Genomic DNA, 21,306 nt, shown 5'->3' on the forward strand with positions numbered 1-21,306 from the left:
AATTCTATTGTAAACTTTAGATCAATATGACAGAACTGTTTCTTCGCGCATGCATGGCTCTAACTGTTAGGTCGTCACGCTCTTTGTTTATGCACTCCAGGACCGAAAGTGGTAATACGACTTGCGGAAGAGTTCAGTTTGGGCGCAAAAGATGGCGAATTATTCTGAAAAGCGAATAACAAACTTTATATATGTGTAAATTAATCAAGACAGTCGTTCAATGTGACATTTCGTTTTAAAAATTCTAATATGGCTAACAATGCTTTAATCATCACAATGATGTTATGTTGACGTCACGTCAACGTGATATTTAGCGCCATGTACGCATCAAGAAATAGCGCTTTCAAATTTCATGAAATATTTTACTTTTAAACGAAATATCACATTGCACAAATGTTTTGATTAATTTATATATATACTGAATTAGTTATTCGCTCTGCTGAATAATTCGCAATTATTTTCGCTCGAACTGAATTCTGCCGCAAGACGTATTACCGTTTCCGGTCCTGGTGTGTTTTAACAAATACCTACTATTGGCGCCATGCTTGCGCGAAGAAACAGTTCCATCATCTTTGATATATAGTTTACAATAAAGAACATATTAGAATCGAAATAATTTATAGCAAAACAGTGCTTTATCACTATTTATACACTCGGGCGGTTATTCGTCGTCCGAAATAATTTCACTCGGGCTGCGCCCTCGTGAAATAATTACGCCCGACGTATAACCGCCCATCGTGTATAAATAGTGATAAAGCACTGTTGTGCTATAAATTATTTCTTAATTCTAATATGCTTCTTTCTGTTAAAACACGCTTACACTAAAATGACGTAACGTTAACGTGCGATGACATCAATGTTTTTGTTGCGACCAAGAAAGAACCATAATTTATCTACTGTTTTTGATAAAGGGCATATTAGAATCGAAATAATGTATAGCAAAATCGTGTTTGACCAAAATTAATACACTCAAAATCGGTTATATGTCGCCAGAATAATTTACTCGGACTACGCACTCGTGAAATTATTTCGCGGACGTAACCTCTTTCCGTGTATTAATAACGTTAATCGATCGAATTACTTCGTTTGACTTTCTTAAATAGAAATGTTGCTGCCATTTGGCTTATATATTCGCACACCAATGCGCATTAATAAAACATTTTTATAGTCAAACTCCTTTTCCTTAGCTGAAGCTGTTTAAAAAAACGCAAATAGTGTGACCCCAAAAGTGGAGCATTCCACAGGTCACAATGCTCGACTGGCTACGGTTGTTAAGATATGTCTCGCCGTTGTGGCGATTTTGTTACTTCATCATTGAATAAAATAAATCAATGTGGAAGAAAAGGGCAATACCAGCAGCTTCTTATTATAAAGGAATACATATAAATATATAGTAACCATATATGGATATAAAATTCATTATGTTTAAAATGGCTTCCGCACACTTTGGTCCTAACAGCTATTATCACCATAAAGTAATCGATTTATTTATTGACGTGCCTTTAGGCAATGCATGTTTTATCATTTACGAAGAAATCATCGTTGTTTATCAAAAAGTATTTATTTACCAGTCTTCCGCGTATGTTTACATGTTTTGTTTACCTGTTTCATATGCACGTACAACTACCTTTGGTTAACCGAAGACAAAAATAGAATACGAAACTATGGTATCTATATAAAACGGCAGTAGAAAGCAAAGATCTCGCACATCACAGTAAACAAAATGGCAGCGGCGGTGCTACTTAAGGTGAGATGTTAATACATGTAAAATAAAATAATTTATTATGAACTTGCTTATTGGTACTTCTGTAGAATGGTTTTCTAAATAGAAATCTTCTTGATTTGAAATGCTATATTTAAGAAATAATTTATAGCAAAACAGTGCTTTATCACTATTTATATAAGATGGGCGGTTATACGTCGAGCGTAATAATTTCACGAGGGCGCAGCCCGAGTGAAATTATTTCGGACGACGTATAACTGTCCGAGTGTATAAATAGTGATAAACCACTGTTTTGCTATAAATTATTTCGATTCTAATATGTTCTTTATTGTAAAATTTATATCAATATGAAGGAACCGTTTCTTCGCGCAAGCATGGCGCCAACAGTAGGTCTTTGTTTATACACGCCAGGGCCGGAAATGGTAATACGTCTTACGGCAGAATTCATTTCGGGCGAAAATTATTGCGAATTATTCAGCAAAGCGAATAACTATCTCAGTATGTTTGTAAATTAATCAAAACATTTGTGCAATTTGTTTAAAACATGTTATTAAGTAAAATATTTCATGAAATTTGAAAGCGCTATTTCTTGATGCGTACATGGCGCTAAATATTACGTTGACGTGACGTCAACATAATATCGTTGTGATGATTAAAGCATTGTTAGTCATATCAGAAATCCTTTTAATATACCGTATAGTTTTAGCTGGAGCTAACTGAATATTTGATGTATACTTTGTCAGAAGAAATGAAACTGGTTTTTAATCTGCTTGTAGTATCATAGTTCAAAGACCAGCAATGATATTATCTGACATATTGGCCACATTTTCCTTAAGTTCTTTTTCTTTTAGCATACTTTACTTATTGTACTGGTATGTCTCGTGTATGATGCGCATGCAAAACCAAATGGCCGTGGTAGAAGCTTTGAGAAATGTAGAAAAGATCTTGGTAAGTAATTAAACACTACTTCAGATTCATGTAATGTACTCGCCGAGTTAATTTTCATTTTTTATTTTTATTACATAATAGACTTTTGCTCTTCATCATTTTGCTTCAAGAGATTATCAGTTATGGGAATATTTATTTTGCCCGCTGTATCATTTTTTCTCTAAGTAAACAGCCAGAAACTTTGGAATTATTTGAATATTACGTAGGGCCGTTGTGTGTCATGTATCTGGCTTTTTATGAAAGTAATGAATAGTAACCTACATATGAAATAACCACTCCGCTTCCCTTGAATCTAATTTGCCAATTATTTCAATATTCAAAATTTGGAAGAAAGATGTTTTCAATATTTTTTAAGAAAGTCACGTTCAGGATGGCAAACCCACGTGACTTTTCGGTATCTTACTCACGGGGAAAATCCCTCGATTCAAGTAACATTTTTACCTATAATTTCTTTGTTACCTGAGATATTTTTTTAAAGTAAAGCGTGGAATACAAGAAAATGGATGCTTTCTTCGCAACAAAGCGTCTGCTAGAAATTCTTGATACTTTTTTCAAATACTTGGCCCAAATGATTTTTACGGACCGAATGTGTAGATTATACACACACTGGAATTTGGGCGAAGTGTTCGAAGGAAGTATTGATTAAGAGTAGCAAGACTTTTTTTGTCGAGGAAAGCAGTTTCTCTTCATTTCTTATCAGTTTTATCATAATTCTCTAAATTGAGGTAAGGATTTGTTCTCTGAAATGGGTCTAGCTATGTTTGGTATCTCTTTAAAAAATTTCAGTTTTATAAAGAATATATAGAGAATACTTTTTAGTGTAGTGTGACCTCAATGCAATAATAAAAAAGCAAGTATATATTACTCCGAACGTTTCAACACAAAAATACGAGAATATATATGATCATCAATGGTTATTATAAAAATACTCGCCTAGTCAGTTACCTGCCGCCGTGGCTGACAGGTCTATGACGCTAGATGATAATGTTTCATGCCGGTGGGCGATCTGTTTTTATTTCCAAAATATTATTTTTGCCTTCAGATTACATCATTTAAAAGAATACGAAAATATCAGAAATATTACATTTGAAAAAAAAGGATCGCCCGCAGTTTATTTTAGACGGATTTATATCTGTCTAACGTACACACACACACACACACACACACACGTACGCACGCACGCACGCACACACGCGCACAGACACACACACACACATAAATTTATATCTACATCTATTTTGGGGCTTTCTATTGTTTAAAAAAGGCCAAATAAATGGAAAAAAAGATCCAATAAATAGAAAATGAACTTTACGAGGAATCTTTCAAAATATGTGCCACACTTAATTTATCCATCATACAAAACTTTTTTACTATGTTAAAACAATTAGGTAAAATAAGAACTGACTTTTAAGATCGGTCGTAGAAATTTAGCGGTGTGCCGTAACCATGGAAACGGCTACAGAAGCTGGTAATTGCGGAAACTAAAAAAAAATTCTTGTGTCATATTTCAAAAGGTAGTAGTATTAGAAACTTGATCTTTTAAATATTTCCATTAAGTTATGAATACCTATTTTTTGCAGTGATTATATTCTAAATATTAATTGCCGTCAGCTCGTGCAACTTTAGTAATTAGCACGTGCATTCAAGAAGGTGCCTTTTTTAATCAGAATTTTTTTTTGACTTAATTACAATCATGGCTGATTTTTGGCTTGAAAATGTTGTATAAAACGCATGCAATTAAAATTCTAAAAATTTGGATACGTCAGTTTAAAATCATTTTATACAATAATGCAGCGGATTACATGCCATATGGGTTATTAATTCGCTTCCTTTTTCAATACATTAATGTGGACAATGAAGTTAAGGAATAACTCGTTAAATATCGGCATTGGATATTTAATGTGTATTATATGAAAATAAAAACAATATTTATTAAATTAATTGTTGGAAAACATGTGGATAAATTATGTTCTTTGTGACACTGTCAGCATTTTATAGGTACGCCTAACAAATAATGCATGCATAAGATTGTTATCTTTTTCGTTGATATTTTACTATTACTGTTATGAAATCAAGTATTTTAGATTTGATACTTCTATCACCTTAGGTGGCAGGGGAGTGCAGATTTGCGAATTCCACATTGACGTGTGGGTACCAGTGTTGAAATATCCATAGAAATCTCGTTTTTGCTTATTTCTCTTTGAAACTACTATGGACTATTGCAGATACTATAGACTACATAAAGACAACTCTCCGGTCCTATGCACCTGTCGCTTTCCATGCCAGATGTAGTGAAAATTGGCCAAATCACCCAAATTTTATAGACCAAAATGAGCCTAACCGGGCCTCACTTTGAACTCTGCCATTCATCCATTTTGTATTTTTAAATCCAATTTCGTAGCATTTATGTATAGTGCGAACATAGATGCATACCCAGGTGGTGTGGAATGTGTCTCCCAACCACCACTTTATTTCCCTAATTTTCACTTGAAAAAAAGTGGATGGATAACAGCCGAGCGTCTGGCCGACTTTTTATTCTGATGTTTATGTTTTAGCCTCAACCGGAAGTACGGAGCTAGGAATTTTAAAACACCCGCCATGTAGAATCATAAACCGTTCCTCATTCCCCAGATATATTAAAGAATTAATAATGATAAATAACCAGTAAGATAGATATGCCTTTATATCTACCCTGTCCTGTTTATACAGAAAATCGACAGGGGCCAAACTACGAAACCGCTCCCCTGCCACCTTAATGATTAACCATATTACCGGACTTCTCTCAATAATTCAGCGGTACCATAATGGGAGTAAAGTAGGCCAAGAGTAAAGACTTCCAGTGTGTGTAGGCTGATCACTACCAAATAGAATGTAAGCCTCCGCTGGTCTAGCCACAAGTAGTCCAAATATAAATAGTACTAATCTTTTTTCCTTTCCTAGTGCATTTTCTCGACAGCAACGTGCATACTTTTACCCTACCGCGTTTCAGTATTATCACTTTGCCTTCTATTGAAATCAGCATGTTCCTATCGCATGCTAGGTAAAAATGGCGGCGTAAGAATTTAATGTCTCGAAAAGAGAAATTGAAAGAAGCGAAACGTAGTAAATTCAGCGGGTTGTATTTAACGAAACTGTAGTTTTCTTATGTAAAAGTTAACACCCACTTTTCTCTTTGTTTTTTTCTAAAGTAGCGATCTAGTTCTTTATGGGAATATAAGTCTCTGAAAATCTGATATGCTAGGAAATGTCGAAAAAAATGTTATAAAGTAAGTGGATTTTATATGAAATAAAGAACAGCTGGATTTAGTGGTGTTCAGCCTACAAGGGGCAATACATGGTATTTTCTGAAACTCCTCAAAAATGAATGGAAATGCCATTAATCTATTCTTTATGATTTAAAACGGTAACAAATGGCTGAAAACTCTTAAATTTCTTGTGTTTTTGGAATTTAGATTGCATTATTCGACCAGGTGGCTCTATTTTGGTCCGTTTTAGGACCTAGTAAAGGTCTTTTCTCGCATTTTAGCACTACAATTGTCTAAATATTATTGAAATTAGCATGTTTCTGAATGAAAATGACAAACATCGTAACGATTAAATGGATCTTAAATGAAAATTCCACGAATAAGGTAAAATAAATTGAAATATTGCTTGCACAGGGCTAAATTTTGCGTATTTTGGGGGATTGGGGTGACCTGTAATGATCTGTCATTTCTCTATATTTTCTCAATATTTTGCACCAAAACTAACCATTGTAAAATAGGTGTACCTTAAAATGAATGCAAATTCATAGAAAAATCAAACAAAATTTTTTTCTTATAAGAACGGTTCTACTTAATTGATGTTTCTATGGAAACCTGGTGCGCCATATTAATTTTCAATTATTAAATATCAGATATCGATGCTAAATGCCAAACACATTACGCAAAATGGTTTGAACACGAAATGACATTTATTAAGTACTACGGAAGGCTATGGAAAGCCGGTGTGCCATGCTATTTGCCAAATGCTAAATATACGAGGAATCTTTCAAAATACCTGACACACTTACTTTACCCGTCATACACAACATATTCTACTATGATAAAACAATTAAGTAAATAAGAACTGACTTTCAAGATCGGTCGTAGAAATGTAGCGATTTTAAACTAAAACTACTAATAATAGTTTTTAGTGAAACTTGACATACGGTATTGTAACCATGGATTTAACATAATGGAAGTTACTATCTGAGTGACCAAGATTTGCGGTCCACGTGGGAAATTACGTAGTTGGCACGTGCATAATTATTAATTTGTTTAAGAATTTCTTCTTTAAAATTAGATTTATAGCTTTATTTAATGTTACTGCTAATTTTTATGCTACAATCTCTATTAAAACTGACAGAAAAGAATATCAGAATAAAACTGTTTCCCAGTTCATTTGTCTTTTCTTTCACATTTGATCACAGCGCACTTAAAGGTACTTTCCATAGAATCGCAAGCAATCTTATCATTTGTCTATATTTTCTTTATGATTTCAGACTATATGCAAATAGCAATTATTTTATCTAAATTCCATTTTGTTACTTTGTAATCGCTTATTTTCCTCTGAGTACCGAAACCTATTTTTAGAATGTGAAATTGAAAGTAGACTATGGTAATCAAAAGAGCGCACACTTAGCTGGCAAACAGTAACAAAATGGCTGCCCTAGCGCACAGTAAGGTATCAGGGTACACTTCGAATTTTAGCCCCAGTCAATATTTGTTATAATTAAAACTTCGTGATTTTGGATGTCTGTAAATTAAGGTGAGAGATAATGATTCTTTAGAAAATTTAAACAGCCGATACATGTAAAATTTTGATGTAAGTTGTAAAACTAACTGCTGCTAGCTTTGTATGAATCGGTGAGCCACTTTGGCGTGGGAAATTCAAACCACGGAAGGGTTCCGGGCTTGTTGATTGATACTCAGGAACTTTTTCGCTATTTTGCGAAAAAACGAGCTGGATGGGCCCCCATTCCGTTTATATCCTGATATTCAGTAGGGACTATCAAATTGGGAAATGCAACAAAATTGGGCATTGTTCCTGCAGCGGGATCATTGAGGGCAGTTCAAAAAGTACAAAATTGATGTTTTTGGCATGCTGTTTTTAATGGATTGTGTAAAACTTTCGTTTTGATCACTTTCTGTATTCTTGAATGAGAGTCCTGTTCTTGCCATTAATTGAAAGCACAAAACATGCACGCAATTTATAAAATGGTCACCCTGATTCTGCTCATTAGGGAAGTGCAAAATTGCGACTCGCTACATGTAAGCCTGGCCGTGCCCAAAATTTTCGAATCTAAGTGTACCCTGCTATCTAAGGCTTCTGGATAAAGAAATTCGGTACTTAACGGCGAATATTCTAATATACGGCCTTGGATGCAATGTAAATGTTCGTTGGGGGTATATTCAACAGCTTAAAGACAAACTGTTAGGGAATGTGACACAATTTATTATACATTAATTCAAACGTAATGTTATTTTCTTTTATATGCATGTAGGGCAATGCGCATACTTTGAAAATGAATAGGGTGTATTAATCAATTTTGTATGTAGCTGTCAAGGGAGGAACGCCGTTAGTGAACATGATGAAGAGCCAACAATTACTATGCCAGGGAATATGTCACCACTTTTGAACAGTCCACAGACCCTATATTAGGGAATGTGACATCATTTATTATAAATCGTTTTAAAGGTATTTAAACTGTGTTTCAAATTCATTAAGAGCTAAGTTCCTATCTTGGGGATGAAAAAGGAATTATATTCAATCTTCGACCTAAAGTGTTCATGATCAGCAGATCACATATCTTTTAACAAACCCAACCTTCATAAAACATGTTTCCGTACGTATTTTCGTAGCGAAATGTAATAGTAAAAAGCATTGAAACTCCATTAAATCCCATTGAAACACTTTTTTTTTTTCAGAGAAATCATTTAAAAAAAACATTCATCTGGACTGATTTCAATGACTTTTTCTATATTAGAACAGCATTTTTTTTAAAAAAAAAAAATGAAAAAAACTGGATGAAATCAATGCCCAAAGTTTATCATCTAAACACCATTGTTTTTTATTGCAGAATATACTTAGTTCTTTTATATCAGTTTAGTCCATTGTTTTTCATTGAAAAAACATTGTTTTTTCATTACAGAATTTACTTAAAAGTTGTTCAATCAGTTAGCTCCATTGTTTTTCATTAAAAAAAAACAACAACATTATTTTACCACATCTAAATGTCTTAACTGAATTTCATGATTTGTGAAAAAAATAGCACCAGTTTTGGCGGAAAAAGCTGGTTTGTATATAGTTTGATTATTCTGGACCAAATTTATGAGAATAGCATGGTATCAGCTACAGTACGTGCCTTTATATATGTTGAATACATAAAAACTTAAATCAATAATAAAATTGAATATTTTTTCTGTTTCTTTGATTCATATAATTCTAGTCAGATGCAGTCATATTTTTGTCATTGGTTTTCATGACTTTTATTCTTATACATGAAAATATTTTGATCAGTTCTTGATTTCCATGCTTCTTACTTTGTCAAAATATGAGGTACATAAGGTCATATTGTTCGCAGATAACTGTCGGTCGGTAGGTCTGTGCTCCGAACGGCGTTCTCCATGAACACTTCAGGTGAAAGACTGAATGATCTACCTTATTCGTCCCTAAGAAAAGAACCTGGTTCGTAATGCATTTTAACACAGTATAAATACCTTTATAATGGTGTATAACAAATGGTATCACATTCCCTAAAAGAGTGTCTGTGAGCTGTTCAAACGTGCACCGAACGGCTTTCTCAAAGAAGACGGCGTTCTTCATGGACACTAAAGGTCTAAGATTGAATGATCTACCTTGTTCGTTCCTAAGATAGGAGCCTAGCTCTCAATGTATTTAAATTACAGTACAAATAACTTTAAAATGATGTATAACAGATGGTGTCACATTCCCTAATAGAAAGTAGTCTGTGGAACCTTCAATATGTTCCGAACGACGTTCTTTCTAAGAATCATCAAGATTAAATTATTATTATAAGTTAAATGATTTCTGGATGATAACTTGAGAACGCTTGGGCCTAGGATCACAAGACATGATAGAGAAGTTGATCATGAATATGAACACCCCACAAGCCCTCTTGATATATCCCCAAGATAGGAATGAGTCTCAATGCGTCTGAATGAATACCGGTATATGAATACTGCAAAATGATGTATAGGGGACTTAGTAATCATCAATTTATATCAAAAACTTTTTTTAGGTAGGCGCGTCACAATTTTTTTTTTCAGACACACATACACACATACGGATGGACGTACAGATGTATAGACAAGACATAAATTATATGCCCCCACCACTCATGATAAAGACGAATTGCAAGTTTTCATCTTTCGGGGAATGTGACACAACTAGCCGCATATCGTTTTGCAGGTAATTGTATTGATGAAAGTTTAAAAGGTTTTACCTAATTCATCCTCAAGATAGAAACATGAGCTTCAATTCATCTGACAGATAATTTAAATACCTTCAAAATAATGTATGGCAAGTGGTGTCACATTCCCTAAAAGAGTGTATGCGGGCTGTCCAAAAGTGCTCCAAACGCCTTTCTACAAGAAAACCTCAGGTAGAAGATTGAATGTTCTTCTATATTCATCCCCAAGAAAGGAGCTTGGCTCCTAATGTATTTGAAGAACAATATACATCTCTGCAAATTGATGTATGGTTAGTAGTCTTAATGCATCTGAAAGACAATATAAATACCTAAAAAAGATGTATGGCAAGTGGTGTCACATTCCCTGAAAGTGGGTATGTGGACTGTTCAAAAGTGCTCCAAATGGCTTTCTGGTAGAAGATTGAATTATTTACCTCATTTTTCCCCAAGATAGGAGCATGACTCTTAATGCATTTGAAATATAATATACATGTCTGCAAAAAGATGTATTGCAAGTGGTGTCACATTCCCTGAAAGGGCGTCTATGGGCTGTTCCAAAGTGTTTCAAACAGTTCCTCCGAGAAGACTTAATGTTGAAGATTGAATTATCAACCTTATTCATCCCCAAAATAGGAACCTATCTTTTCATGTACTTGAAACGCAGTATAAATACCTTTAAAGCAGTGTATAACATATGGTGTCACATTCCTTGAAAACGTGTCAGTGGGCTGTTCAAAAGTATTCTAAACGGCTTTTTCCAAGAAGACTTTAGCTGTAAGATTAAATGATATACCTAATTCATCCTCATGGTAGAAACCTGGGCTTATATGAATTTAAAAGAGAGTATAAATACCTTTAAAATAGTATATAACAAATTAAATGGTGTCATGTTTCCTAATACAGAATCTGTGGCCTGTTCAAAAGTACTTCTAACGGCATTCTCATAGAAGACATAAGGTAAAAGATTGAAAGAACTCATACCAGAGATAAAATCCTGGGCCATACTGAATTTGAAAGACAGTAAATATCTGTAAATATCTGTAAAATGACGTAGGATGAATTGTATTATATATTCCCTGAAAGAGAACCTGTGCCGCATATTTTTAAGCTCCGTCGACCAATAAACGTTAGTGTTTACTGCTGTTTCTGTTACTGTTGGCCATAAAGTGGTTATCTTATAACTGCTAAGTGTCGTCGACGACAGTTAGTAGTTTACCATTGAAATCTTTGAAAGTACGCCGAATTTAACAATTATCAATGTTTCACTATTGAAACCAGAATATTTTGACCACGTATGAGTAGAATTATTTTTTCTATAACGAAAATTTAATTAGAGTGTGGAAAGCAGTTTTATAAAAAAATAGCCGGCCAATTTAAAATCGAAAATATTTATTTCACAGGATGCACGCTTCATTTTTATAGATCAATTATATTTTTCTTGTATTTTGATGCTGCAAAATGATCACTTGCAGGCTAAGATCATTTAACTTATAATAGTGTTATTGCTTCAAAAATTGTATTTAAACAGTAAAATAGAACGTAAATCGCATGTCTATTATATAAAAGTACAGTTTCCACAGAAATGAATTGATAATAAGTTATTCATTTGGAAAACATACAACAATACTGAGGCGTTCTACTGGAGTGTTTTGAAATGTAGAAAAAATCAAATTACCGCGTTTTTATACTAGACAAGAAAACAAAAATGACTATCCAACAGGTACAGACAAAACTGCATAATTATGATAAGTTTGAAATGACAGCTTTTATGCAGCGAGAACGGCTTGTATAAATTGATAATTTACTACATCTAAATCTGTGCTGAAAGTTCTTTTTCAAATAATTATCAGATTTGATTTAAATTAGTATGCCTTTTCAAAATATCAATGCGTTTGTAATGCGTTTGCACATTGAAACCTACTGAAAAGGGCACTTAAGGAGGTAGGCTACCTTGTTACCAGGGTAAATTCAAATCAGTTGAACCTCAAAAATTTTTTTTGTATTTCGTGTAATTTGATGTTTTAACTGCTACAATCTCAGCTTCGTTTATCTCAGTCCCTTCTACTTCATTTTTTATCCAGGTTTGAAGAACATGACCCTCCAAAGGTATTTTATATTGAAAGAAGAAGGAAAATACGGATATCCGTAGAAGACTGCATAATTGATAATTTTACTAGTATACGCGTTAGCTTTCTAATATAAGCTTAAAATGTATATGTCGCGGGGCTCGTGTTTCCATGGTAACGCATTTTCTCTCATTTTTAAACAACTATGTATAAAAACAGGGGTTTTCGACGGTTTCAGTGCCATTCTGTTAATGACCAACATGGAATATTTTGGTAATATTATTAGCAAAATACCAGGCACTTTATATGGTACCCTATTTTTCTTAAAGTTTAAAGTAACCATGGCAAAAGAGATGTCTAAAATAGCTTATATCTTGCTTTTTGTCGTAATTTCTTATAAAAAAATATTGAATAAAATTATCTTGCTTGTTAATGTAGCTTTAAAACATATTATTTCTAACGTAAGTTATATTTTTGTGTTATTTGCATTTATTCAAACAAATTTCACAGCTTAAAATAGTTACAGCAGTACCCTTCGTCTGGCATTTTTCATAGAAAAATCGTTCAGCATGCTGCTGTTATTCTCATGGGTATTGTTGAAATGAAAATAAAAAGCCGAAGCTGTGTTCCTTAAATTGACCAGTGTCAACGCTTTTCAATTTTACATTTAGATATATAGATCACGGGCTTCGTTCCCATGGTAACATCAATTCAATTTAAGAAACCACAATATTCTACTGAAATTTGAACAATTTTAGATCTTAGTTTTAGTATATAAGTAACAAATTATCAACGGAAACTGAAAAAAAGGTATTACAAATCAAACCGCTAGTTTTTTATTTGAAAATGGCCATAACAAGTAACCTTTCACCCAACTATATTCCAAATAACATTGGTTACTATTATCCATTTTCTTACATTCCGCATAAGATTTCAATATAACTACATAAAACATTAGATAATTGCGCAAAATGGGGCGTAATGTATTATATGAATTTTATACCAGAACTGAAATACTTGAAGAGTGACATGTTTTATTGCATATAGAACATTTTCTATCAAAAATTGAGAAAGAAAAAATGTATAAATGGTAAAACACATTATCTAGATAGCACTCAAAGTTCAGGTCAGCGTCATGATATGCCCCGTAAGACTGACAGAAGCTTATTGTATGTATACGTAAATTTAATACTAGTGATAAAATATCTACACAACGACATCTTTTATGGAATATAAATTATCATCTTACGATTTAGGGCAAATATTATTTTATAAATGGTAAAACACATTATCTAAATAGCATATTCATTTCAGCAGCATATGTGTAATGGTTATGCGCATGCCTATCGGAAGACGAATACACGAAAGGGCGAAATTGCACATTTGTAGTGTGTTCGTGTCGGCGGGTCGAAGTAACGAAAGGTCGAAAACTGCTTATTTCTCTTGTGTTCGCCTTTCGACCTTCGAGGCGAAGACACGACAAAAGAAGGGCGACAACACGAAGTTTTGATACCCGCCGACACGAAAAGTGATTAATACAAAAGTTCGTGTGTTCGCCTTCAGTGTTTCGTTACTTCGTGTATTCGCCTCGAATGTCGAAAGGCGAACACACGACAAATAAGCATTATTGGACCTTTCGTATATTCGTGTCTTCGACATTTCGACCCGCCGACGCGAACAAATATGCATTATTTCGACCTTTCGTGTGACATTTCGCCTCGCCGACACGAACACACGAAATGGCAGAAATCAGCCACCATACTTTACAGTCTATTGACAAAATGAAAAAAAATGAAATCCAAATAATCGTTTTACTATGATGACTTACATTCTAAACATTATAAAAACATACATATACCATAATCTCGTTTTAAGAAGCAATAGGACTATGTGTAAAGACGAATTCCTGAATATTTCCGGGTGGCCAAACCCCGGATTCCCACATCCACGCACTACCCCTTACTCAGTTTGAGCAACTTGAATAAACTCTAGACGTCTCAGTGCTAGAAATAATTCTTTATTGCAAATTAGTACGACTGTTCCGGCACTTGCCAAAATGCTTTGAGTGAAAATACCGAAATGGCATAATGTTACATTCTTCCTTTGTTTCATATAAACAATTAAATATTGAGACCTCATTGTTAGTGCTTTACAGCATTTCAATGAAATAAAACACATATATAGCCATTAAATATAACATGACTTCTTACCAAAAATGAAAAAAAAAAATATACTGAGATGTTAGGTTACATATATTAAAGAAATATCTGTCTGAAAAACACCACCCTCTGAAAATACTTCCATGAAATTTGTCGTTTAGCGATAACCCCTATACATGTACGTGTAGACATGGAAATTCACAGTGAAAGTGATCTAGACCTTTTCTCAATACAAAAAGCAATACAACTAAGCCAAAGTTATAAATGCCAACAGTTTAATGTTAAATGTCACATACTCAATGCTAAATGCTACATACAAAATACAACATGCCATATACAAGATGGAAAATGTCAAATGCTTAATGTCATAAAAACAAATTCATATTGCCAAATGATAAATGGTAATTCTCAAATTATCAATCTTTATGATCTTTATCTCTTCAACTAATGAATGTAACTTTTATTCGTTTGAAAAAAAGTTCTGCCAGTCTAATTTAAAGCAATAACGTTGCAGATGTTACGGGGACATGGAACCGAAACATTTTGCTGTAAAATGTTTAGACTAAAATATGTAACAGAGACAAAGTTATGTAACGAAGGACAATGATTATATAACTGATACATTCAGTTCTTTATTTCAATGAAAACTTAGCAATGAGCATTTTGGCATTTATTGTTTAATAAATAAGGCATTTATCATTCACAATTACCGTTTAAAAGTCAATATTTGACATTAAGTAGTTCGTTTAAAGTATTCATTTTGCATTAACAATTTTGCAGTTAGCATTGCACACTGGCCTTCCATAGGCATATAGCATTTGGTATGTAAATTATGATAAATGGTAAATTATTTGGCATTTTGCACTAAGTAATTAGCATTTAGCATTAAGTATTTTGCGTTTAGCATTAAGTAATTGGCATCTAGCATTAAATATTTGGCTATATTCATGACGCACCGGCCTTTCATACATATAAAATGCCATATGCCATATCCTTCATGCTAAATGCCTATAATTATTGCCAAATAATAAATGCTACTCGTCAAATGCTTTAACTTTGTGAGTTAATGATCTGTATCTCTTAAACTAAAGACTGTTACTTTTAATCACGTGAAAATATATGAAGTTCTATCAGCCTGATTTGAAGCAATAACATGTTCTATAGGTTATGAGATGACATGATCGAAACTTTTCACTCTAAAGTGTTAAGATTTTTTTTAATAGAGATTAAGTTGTGTTACAAAGGCCAATGACTATTCAAAGGATGCATTTATACACTGATATATTCAGCTCTTTATCTGAATAAGCAATATGTATTTGACATTTATTGTTTCGTATTTCGCAATTAACAATTACTAGTATCATTTATCGTTTGACAATTACATTTAACAGACAATATTTGACATTAAGAATATAGCAAATGGCATTTCGCAATAAGTACTTGTCATTTAGCATTTGGCAATTAGCATGGCACACCGGCTTCCCATAGCCTTCCATTACACTTAATAAATGTCATTTCGTTTTCAAAACATTTTGCAGAAGGTGTTTGGCATTTAGCATTGATATCTGATCTTTAGCAATTGACAATTAACATGGCGCACCAGATTTTCATAGAAACATGTACATGAACATCAGCATCACTTTGGTAGAACCGCTCAACACACACTGGAAGTCTTTACTCTAGGCCTAGTTTACTCCCATCATTGTACCGCTGAATTATGTAGAGAAGTCCGGTTATATGATTAATTATTAAAGTGACTGAAGAAGCAAATCTAAAATACTTGATTTCGTAACAGTAATAGTAAAAATATCAACGAAAAAGAGAACAATTTTATGCATGCATTCTTATATGTTAAGCGTATCTATACAATACCGATAGCTAACAAAAGGCAATGTCACAAAAACATAATTTATCCACATGTTTTCCAACAATTGATTTAATAAACATTGTTTATATAAGCCGAGATTTAACGAGTTGTTCCTTAACTTCATTGTCCATGTGTATTGAAAAAGGAAGCGAATTCATAACCTATATGGCATATAGTCCGCTGCATTAATGTATAAAATGATAAAATGATGTCAAACTGACGTATCCAATTTTTTAGAATTTTTATTGCATGCGTATTATACAACATTTTCAAGCCAAAAATCAGTCATAGTTGTAATCAAGTCCAAAAAAAAAAAAATTTCTGATGAAAAAGGGCACCTTATTAGTTCACAATTGAATGCACGTGCTAATTACTAAAATTGCACGAGCTGACGACAATTAAGAAATTTAATAAGATATTAAGAATATAATTACTGCAAACAATAGGTAATGAAAATATGAAAAAAATCAACTTTCTAATACTACTATCTTTTGAAATATGACAAAAGAAAGTTTTTGAGATTCCGCGATTACCAGCTTCAGTAGCCGTTTCCATGGTTTCGGCACACCGCTAAATTTCTACAACCTCATTTAAAACCTCCATTTGTTGCCGAACTGTATTTTTATATTGATGAAAAAAATTTATATGTTGGGTTAATTAAAATCGTTACGGAGGGTACGGTATCTAGTTTTGTGCGTGGACACAGGGTATTCTTGAGATGCATTCTACATTATTTTCTTGAAGTTTGCTGCAACGTCATTTTACGACGTTTCCCGTATTTTTTGTTATGACGTTACGTCATTGTATTATTTCAAAATGTAACTGCCTGAAGATATGAACAATTGACAGCGCTTGCAGTGAAATATTAAAATTATTGAAAAATAACTCAGAAATCTACTGCTGTTATTCCTTGGAAATTGAACTTATCAGAGACACACTGATGAGCCATTCACGGCGAAACTAGTTTGTGACTTTTATATTAAAATTTAAGAAAATCTAAGCGAGCGTGTGAAGTCATTTTATATTTTTACGATATTTTGTTCCCGTTCCGGGTTCTTTATTATTCGCACATATATATATCTGTGCGTGTGTGTGGGTGTGTGTGTGTGTGTGTGTGTGTGTCTGTGTGTGTGTGAAAAATAGTTCTATTATTGTAGTAAATCCTTTCATTATCTAAAAGTACTGCTATTTATCTATCTATACATCTGTCTATCTATAGAGCGCTGTATGATTGGTGGAAGAGGGTTTGCTTGCCAAGGTACTGGATTAAATGTCATGTGTAGACAAAGAGATGTGATGTGTGATGGTTACGTAGACTGTCCTTGGGGAGAGGACGAGAAATACTGCAGTGAGTGATCTCTTTGATATTACTTTTGAAGACTTCTTTTTGAAAACATTGAAAATGTAGTTTTTGCCATAAACATAATATTAAAATTGTGTAATCATGCAATGTCATTATCACTTATGCCTGCTGCTATCTATTTTGTGCCATAGCATTAATTTAGCAAGTACATTCTGCTAATTTGTTCAGCACTTGTATACCGCGTATCGCCTTGTCCAGCAGTTTCATAAAAACAATTTTGCTATACAGATCGTCCAACAATACGACCTTCTTCACGTACCAAATTTTCCACAACAACAATTGTCAGAACAACAACAACAACCCAAACCAGTACCACCACCTCGACCAGAACTAACTCGGTCACCAGTACATCCACCACAACTTCCCAGGACACTTCAACTTCCATCACAACGACTACTTCTACGCCTTCCATATCATTGGCTTCCAGCAGTGCATGGTTTACGACGACAGTTACATCTACACTTACTGCAGCAGTTACTGGAGTAGTACGTCTTAATATCGGTGACACGGTCTCTACCGGTCAAACATGTATATTAGATAGTGTAGCTGGGGGTGTTCCAGCTTTGGAAGGTGACTTTCGGATCAGGACGACCTCCACTGAAACAACTCTAATCATTTCAGTCACCGCGACCTGCACACCGACAACTGCAACTGTGAATTAAACAGGCGTACTGTCTAACTATGTTTAAAGCAGTAAGCATGCTTGATATAGTATTTGTTTTTATTAATACGCATATACCTTCTCATTGTAACACAGGGAGAGAACAACAATATTAGTATACAGGCTTAGAGACAATGTTTGCGCATATTTTAGAAATATCTCCTGACAAAAACATTCGCAACTACTGAACATTATTTTGTAAAATACATAAATCAGGTTTTATTTGTAATAGAATCTAACTTCAACTGAAGATACGATCTTATAATTAGCAAGTTATACCCTTGTAACATTAGATGAAATAAATTTCTGATTACCTACGCTATTTTAAAACTCGGTTTGTTTAAATACATTTTTATCAAAGTATCTCCCATTAACACATTGATTTTTTTTTAAATACACTCTTTATTCTTTAGTCTGCTTGATATCAAGCCTTTCTCCTTCAGTAAGGTTGTTAGTATTCTATTATTCTGTTATTATATCTCGAATTCGGCTAACCAACGCCATTTATTCGGATAACATTGGCGTCAATGTTTTGTTGCGGCCAAGAAACAGTGCTACTTTATTTCATCTTCTGCTTTAGATAAAGGGCTTATTAGAATAGAAATAATTTATAGCAAAATCGTGTTTTACTTAAATTAATACAGTCAAAATCGGTTATACGTCGCCAGAATAATTCACTCGGGGCTACACCCCCGTGAAATTATTCCGCTTACGTATAACCTCTTTTTCATGTATTAATAACGTTAAAACACAATTTTTCTATACATTATTTCTTAAATAATGTTAAGAAGAGAAATGATTCAAAATACTATGAACAGTCTAGCCCTCTTTAATTATTAACGTGTAGTCGAAAGGATTCACAGTTTTAATTTCCAAAATATTCTTCTTTTATCTTTTATCAATTACTGTTGCTATGTAGAGCAATAATCAACAAATATCAGTCTGAAGGAGTTTAAACATTATTTATTTTGTAACAATCTTTGCATTTTTTTGTCGAATTACTTTCGAACAAAAGTTTCTAATATCCAACGTAAGATAGGAAGAGTTATTCTTTTTAAGTTCCAGAATGTCTTTTGTATTGTTTTAAGACAACTGTCACTGTTGCTAGTAGTAATGATTAACACACTTTTGGAACGCTCTTTGTTTCCATCTATAATAGAATATGAATGGTATGTAACAATTTCATTGTTGTCAAAATCCTGAATGTAAATCCTTTGCAAGTTATTCCAATAGCAGTTTCCGAGAAAGATCAATCAAGTCAAAACCTACCACAAATATTTTTTAAATATCGGTCATAATTTAGACTGCACTGATAAGGTTTGACGGCTAGGCGCGTCTTTGATAACGCATCAAAATCTCTCTTTCTTAATAGCTTGAACATCATTTTTTCTTCTACCGAAAGCAGGATGCAATTTCAAAATAAGTATTTAATGAATTATACAGACAAAAAAACGACAACAATAAAAAACACACAGAGGGAAGAAAGTAATTGCAAATATCATGCTGAAATAATGTTTGCAGTATGAGTATAATACTAAGTGCCAGAAATAACTAACCTAGGATTAATGAATTTTAAATCCGTATAGATTGAGTTTAATTTTTAAAAAAAAAACATTTTTTTTAAATCACTACTTCTTCAACATGTGTAAAGGTTTATACTTATGACGGGTTTGTTTTTATTAAAACCTTGATGCTTTATAATTACCTTTATACTTGCTGAATAAAGAAAATGAAATAAAAAGTCAATGAGTTTTTATCTTATGCTTTTTCGATAGTTTTCAGCATGTGACATTGTTTGAAAAAGTTTTGAAAAATTTCTTGATCGTTCTTAAAACCGACCGTGTATCTGTTCTCGCAGATGTGAAAGGAAGTAGCAAGGCGGTGTTCACATAACTTTCATACGGCCCACTGATTCCCCCAGAATTTAATCGAACTCCAATAACGAACGGTTATTCACCAATGAATAACCGCAACTACATGAATTTTATATAAAAAAAGATACAGCGTTTATATTACAAGTACATACGCGTAAAACATCACGGCCTCAGTAGCCTAGTGGTAGAGTGGCCGCATCACCCCAAAAACATGAAAAATGGTACTAGCAGCTTCCTGAAATGGCGTTTAGCATTAGGAGGAAAGTTCTTGGACTGGCCACCCTAGTGTCAGTTTAATGTGACTGGGTGAGGTTTCATGTTTCAGCGGCGAGATATTCCATAGAGGCATCTCTCTAATTTTGGACATTGTGAGACACTGTCATTTATATCTGAATGACAATTGTTGAAAAACCTTTAACCTGAACGTACAGAAAAGTTGTAATCCAATACCGTATCGTGCGTGTGTCCGAGCTTCTTCTATAAATTTTATGACCTGCTTCCATAAATAGTTCTTGCAAGAAAGAAAGGCGAGTCAATTAGATATTGATTCTTCGTTACGACCCTTTTTACATAAAATTGAAAACTGCTGATAACGGCATTATCTTAATAATTCATTTTAAACATTACGGGAATCCAACGTGTTTAAAAAATATGACGTCATCACATGACGTTTCAAAGGCGTACTAAAATTTAATGAAAGTGTTCAAATTTAAAATATCAATCAGAAATGTTTACTGTGTTTTTCACCCAAGCCTCCCTCCTGCATGTGCAGCATATTAAAATTACCTGACTAACGTTTACCTATTGAGGTCGTGGGTTCAATCCCCGGTCACGTCTTACCAAAGACGTGAAAAATGGTACCAGTAGCTGCATTGTTTGGCGCTCAGCATTAAAGGGGAAATTGGCCCCTTCTCCCATACCCTCGTGGCGGTGGATTCCATCAGGAATGAGGGGTCGAGAGTGATTAATATAAGTTGTAGAACCTGTTTCACAATCGACCTAAACATAAATTAGAATAAATGTACCTATTGCGGGACTCCGCTACGCCGTGAGGTAATTATCACTTTCATGTCTGAAAACAGGCGTTATCATCTGAAATGCAAGTCCGAACCGAAACGTTGACGTTCTTTACCAAGTTCTGTATAAAGCAAATAGAACAAGAGCTGTCACAGGAGACAGCGCCCTCGACTAT

General features: G+C 33.7%; 2 protein-coding genes across 2 annotated transcripts in view; one reads left to right on the forward strand and one right to left on the reverse strand.

The window, feature by feature from the left end:
• The window catches only part of LOC123557560 (uncharacterized), a 95,384-nt gene that overhangs the window by 24,026 nt on the left and 50,052 nt on the right, over positions 1–21,306 (reverse strand). The window lies entirely within an intron of this gene.
• Positions 1,645–19,991, forward strand: LOC128557114 (integumentary mucin C.1-like). The gene is made up of 4 exons (XM_053543837.1): positions 1,645–1,747; positions 2,575–2,671; positions 17,436–17,564; positions 17,808–19,991. The coding sequence occupies exons 1-4, from the start codon at positions 1,724–1,726 to the stop codon at positions 18,239–18,241; spliced, it is 684 nt and encodes a 227-aa protein (XP_053399812.1). The 5' UTR covers positions 1,645–1,723; the 3' UTR covers positions 18,242–19,991.

Source organism: Mercenaria mercenaria, chromosome 5, assembly GCF_021730395.1.
Source record: "Mercenaria mercenaria strain notata chromosome 5, MADL_Memer_1, whole genome shotgun sequence".
In the NCBI taxonomy this organism is placed as follows: domain Eukaryota; kingdom Metazoa; phylum Mollusca; class Bivalvia; order Venerida; family Veneridae; genus Mercenaria; species Mercenaria mercenaria.

Bases quoted from the DNA above. Each gene is read 5' to 3' on its own strand.
- LOC128557114 (XM_053543837.1), top strand. From the start codon at position 1,724: ATGGCAGCGGCGGTGCTACTTAAG. The intron at 1,748-2,574 runs GTGAGATGTTAA...TTTTTCTTTTAG, and splicing joins CAGCGGCGGTGCTACTTAAG to CATACTTTACTTATTGTACT. The intron at 17,565-17,807 runs GTGAGTGATCTC...TTTGCTATACAG, and splicing joins AGAGGACGAGAAATACTGCA to ATCGTCCAACAATACGACCT.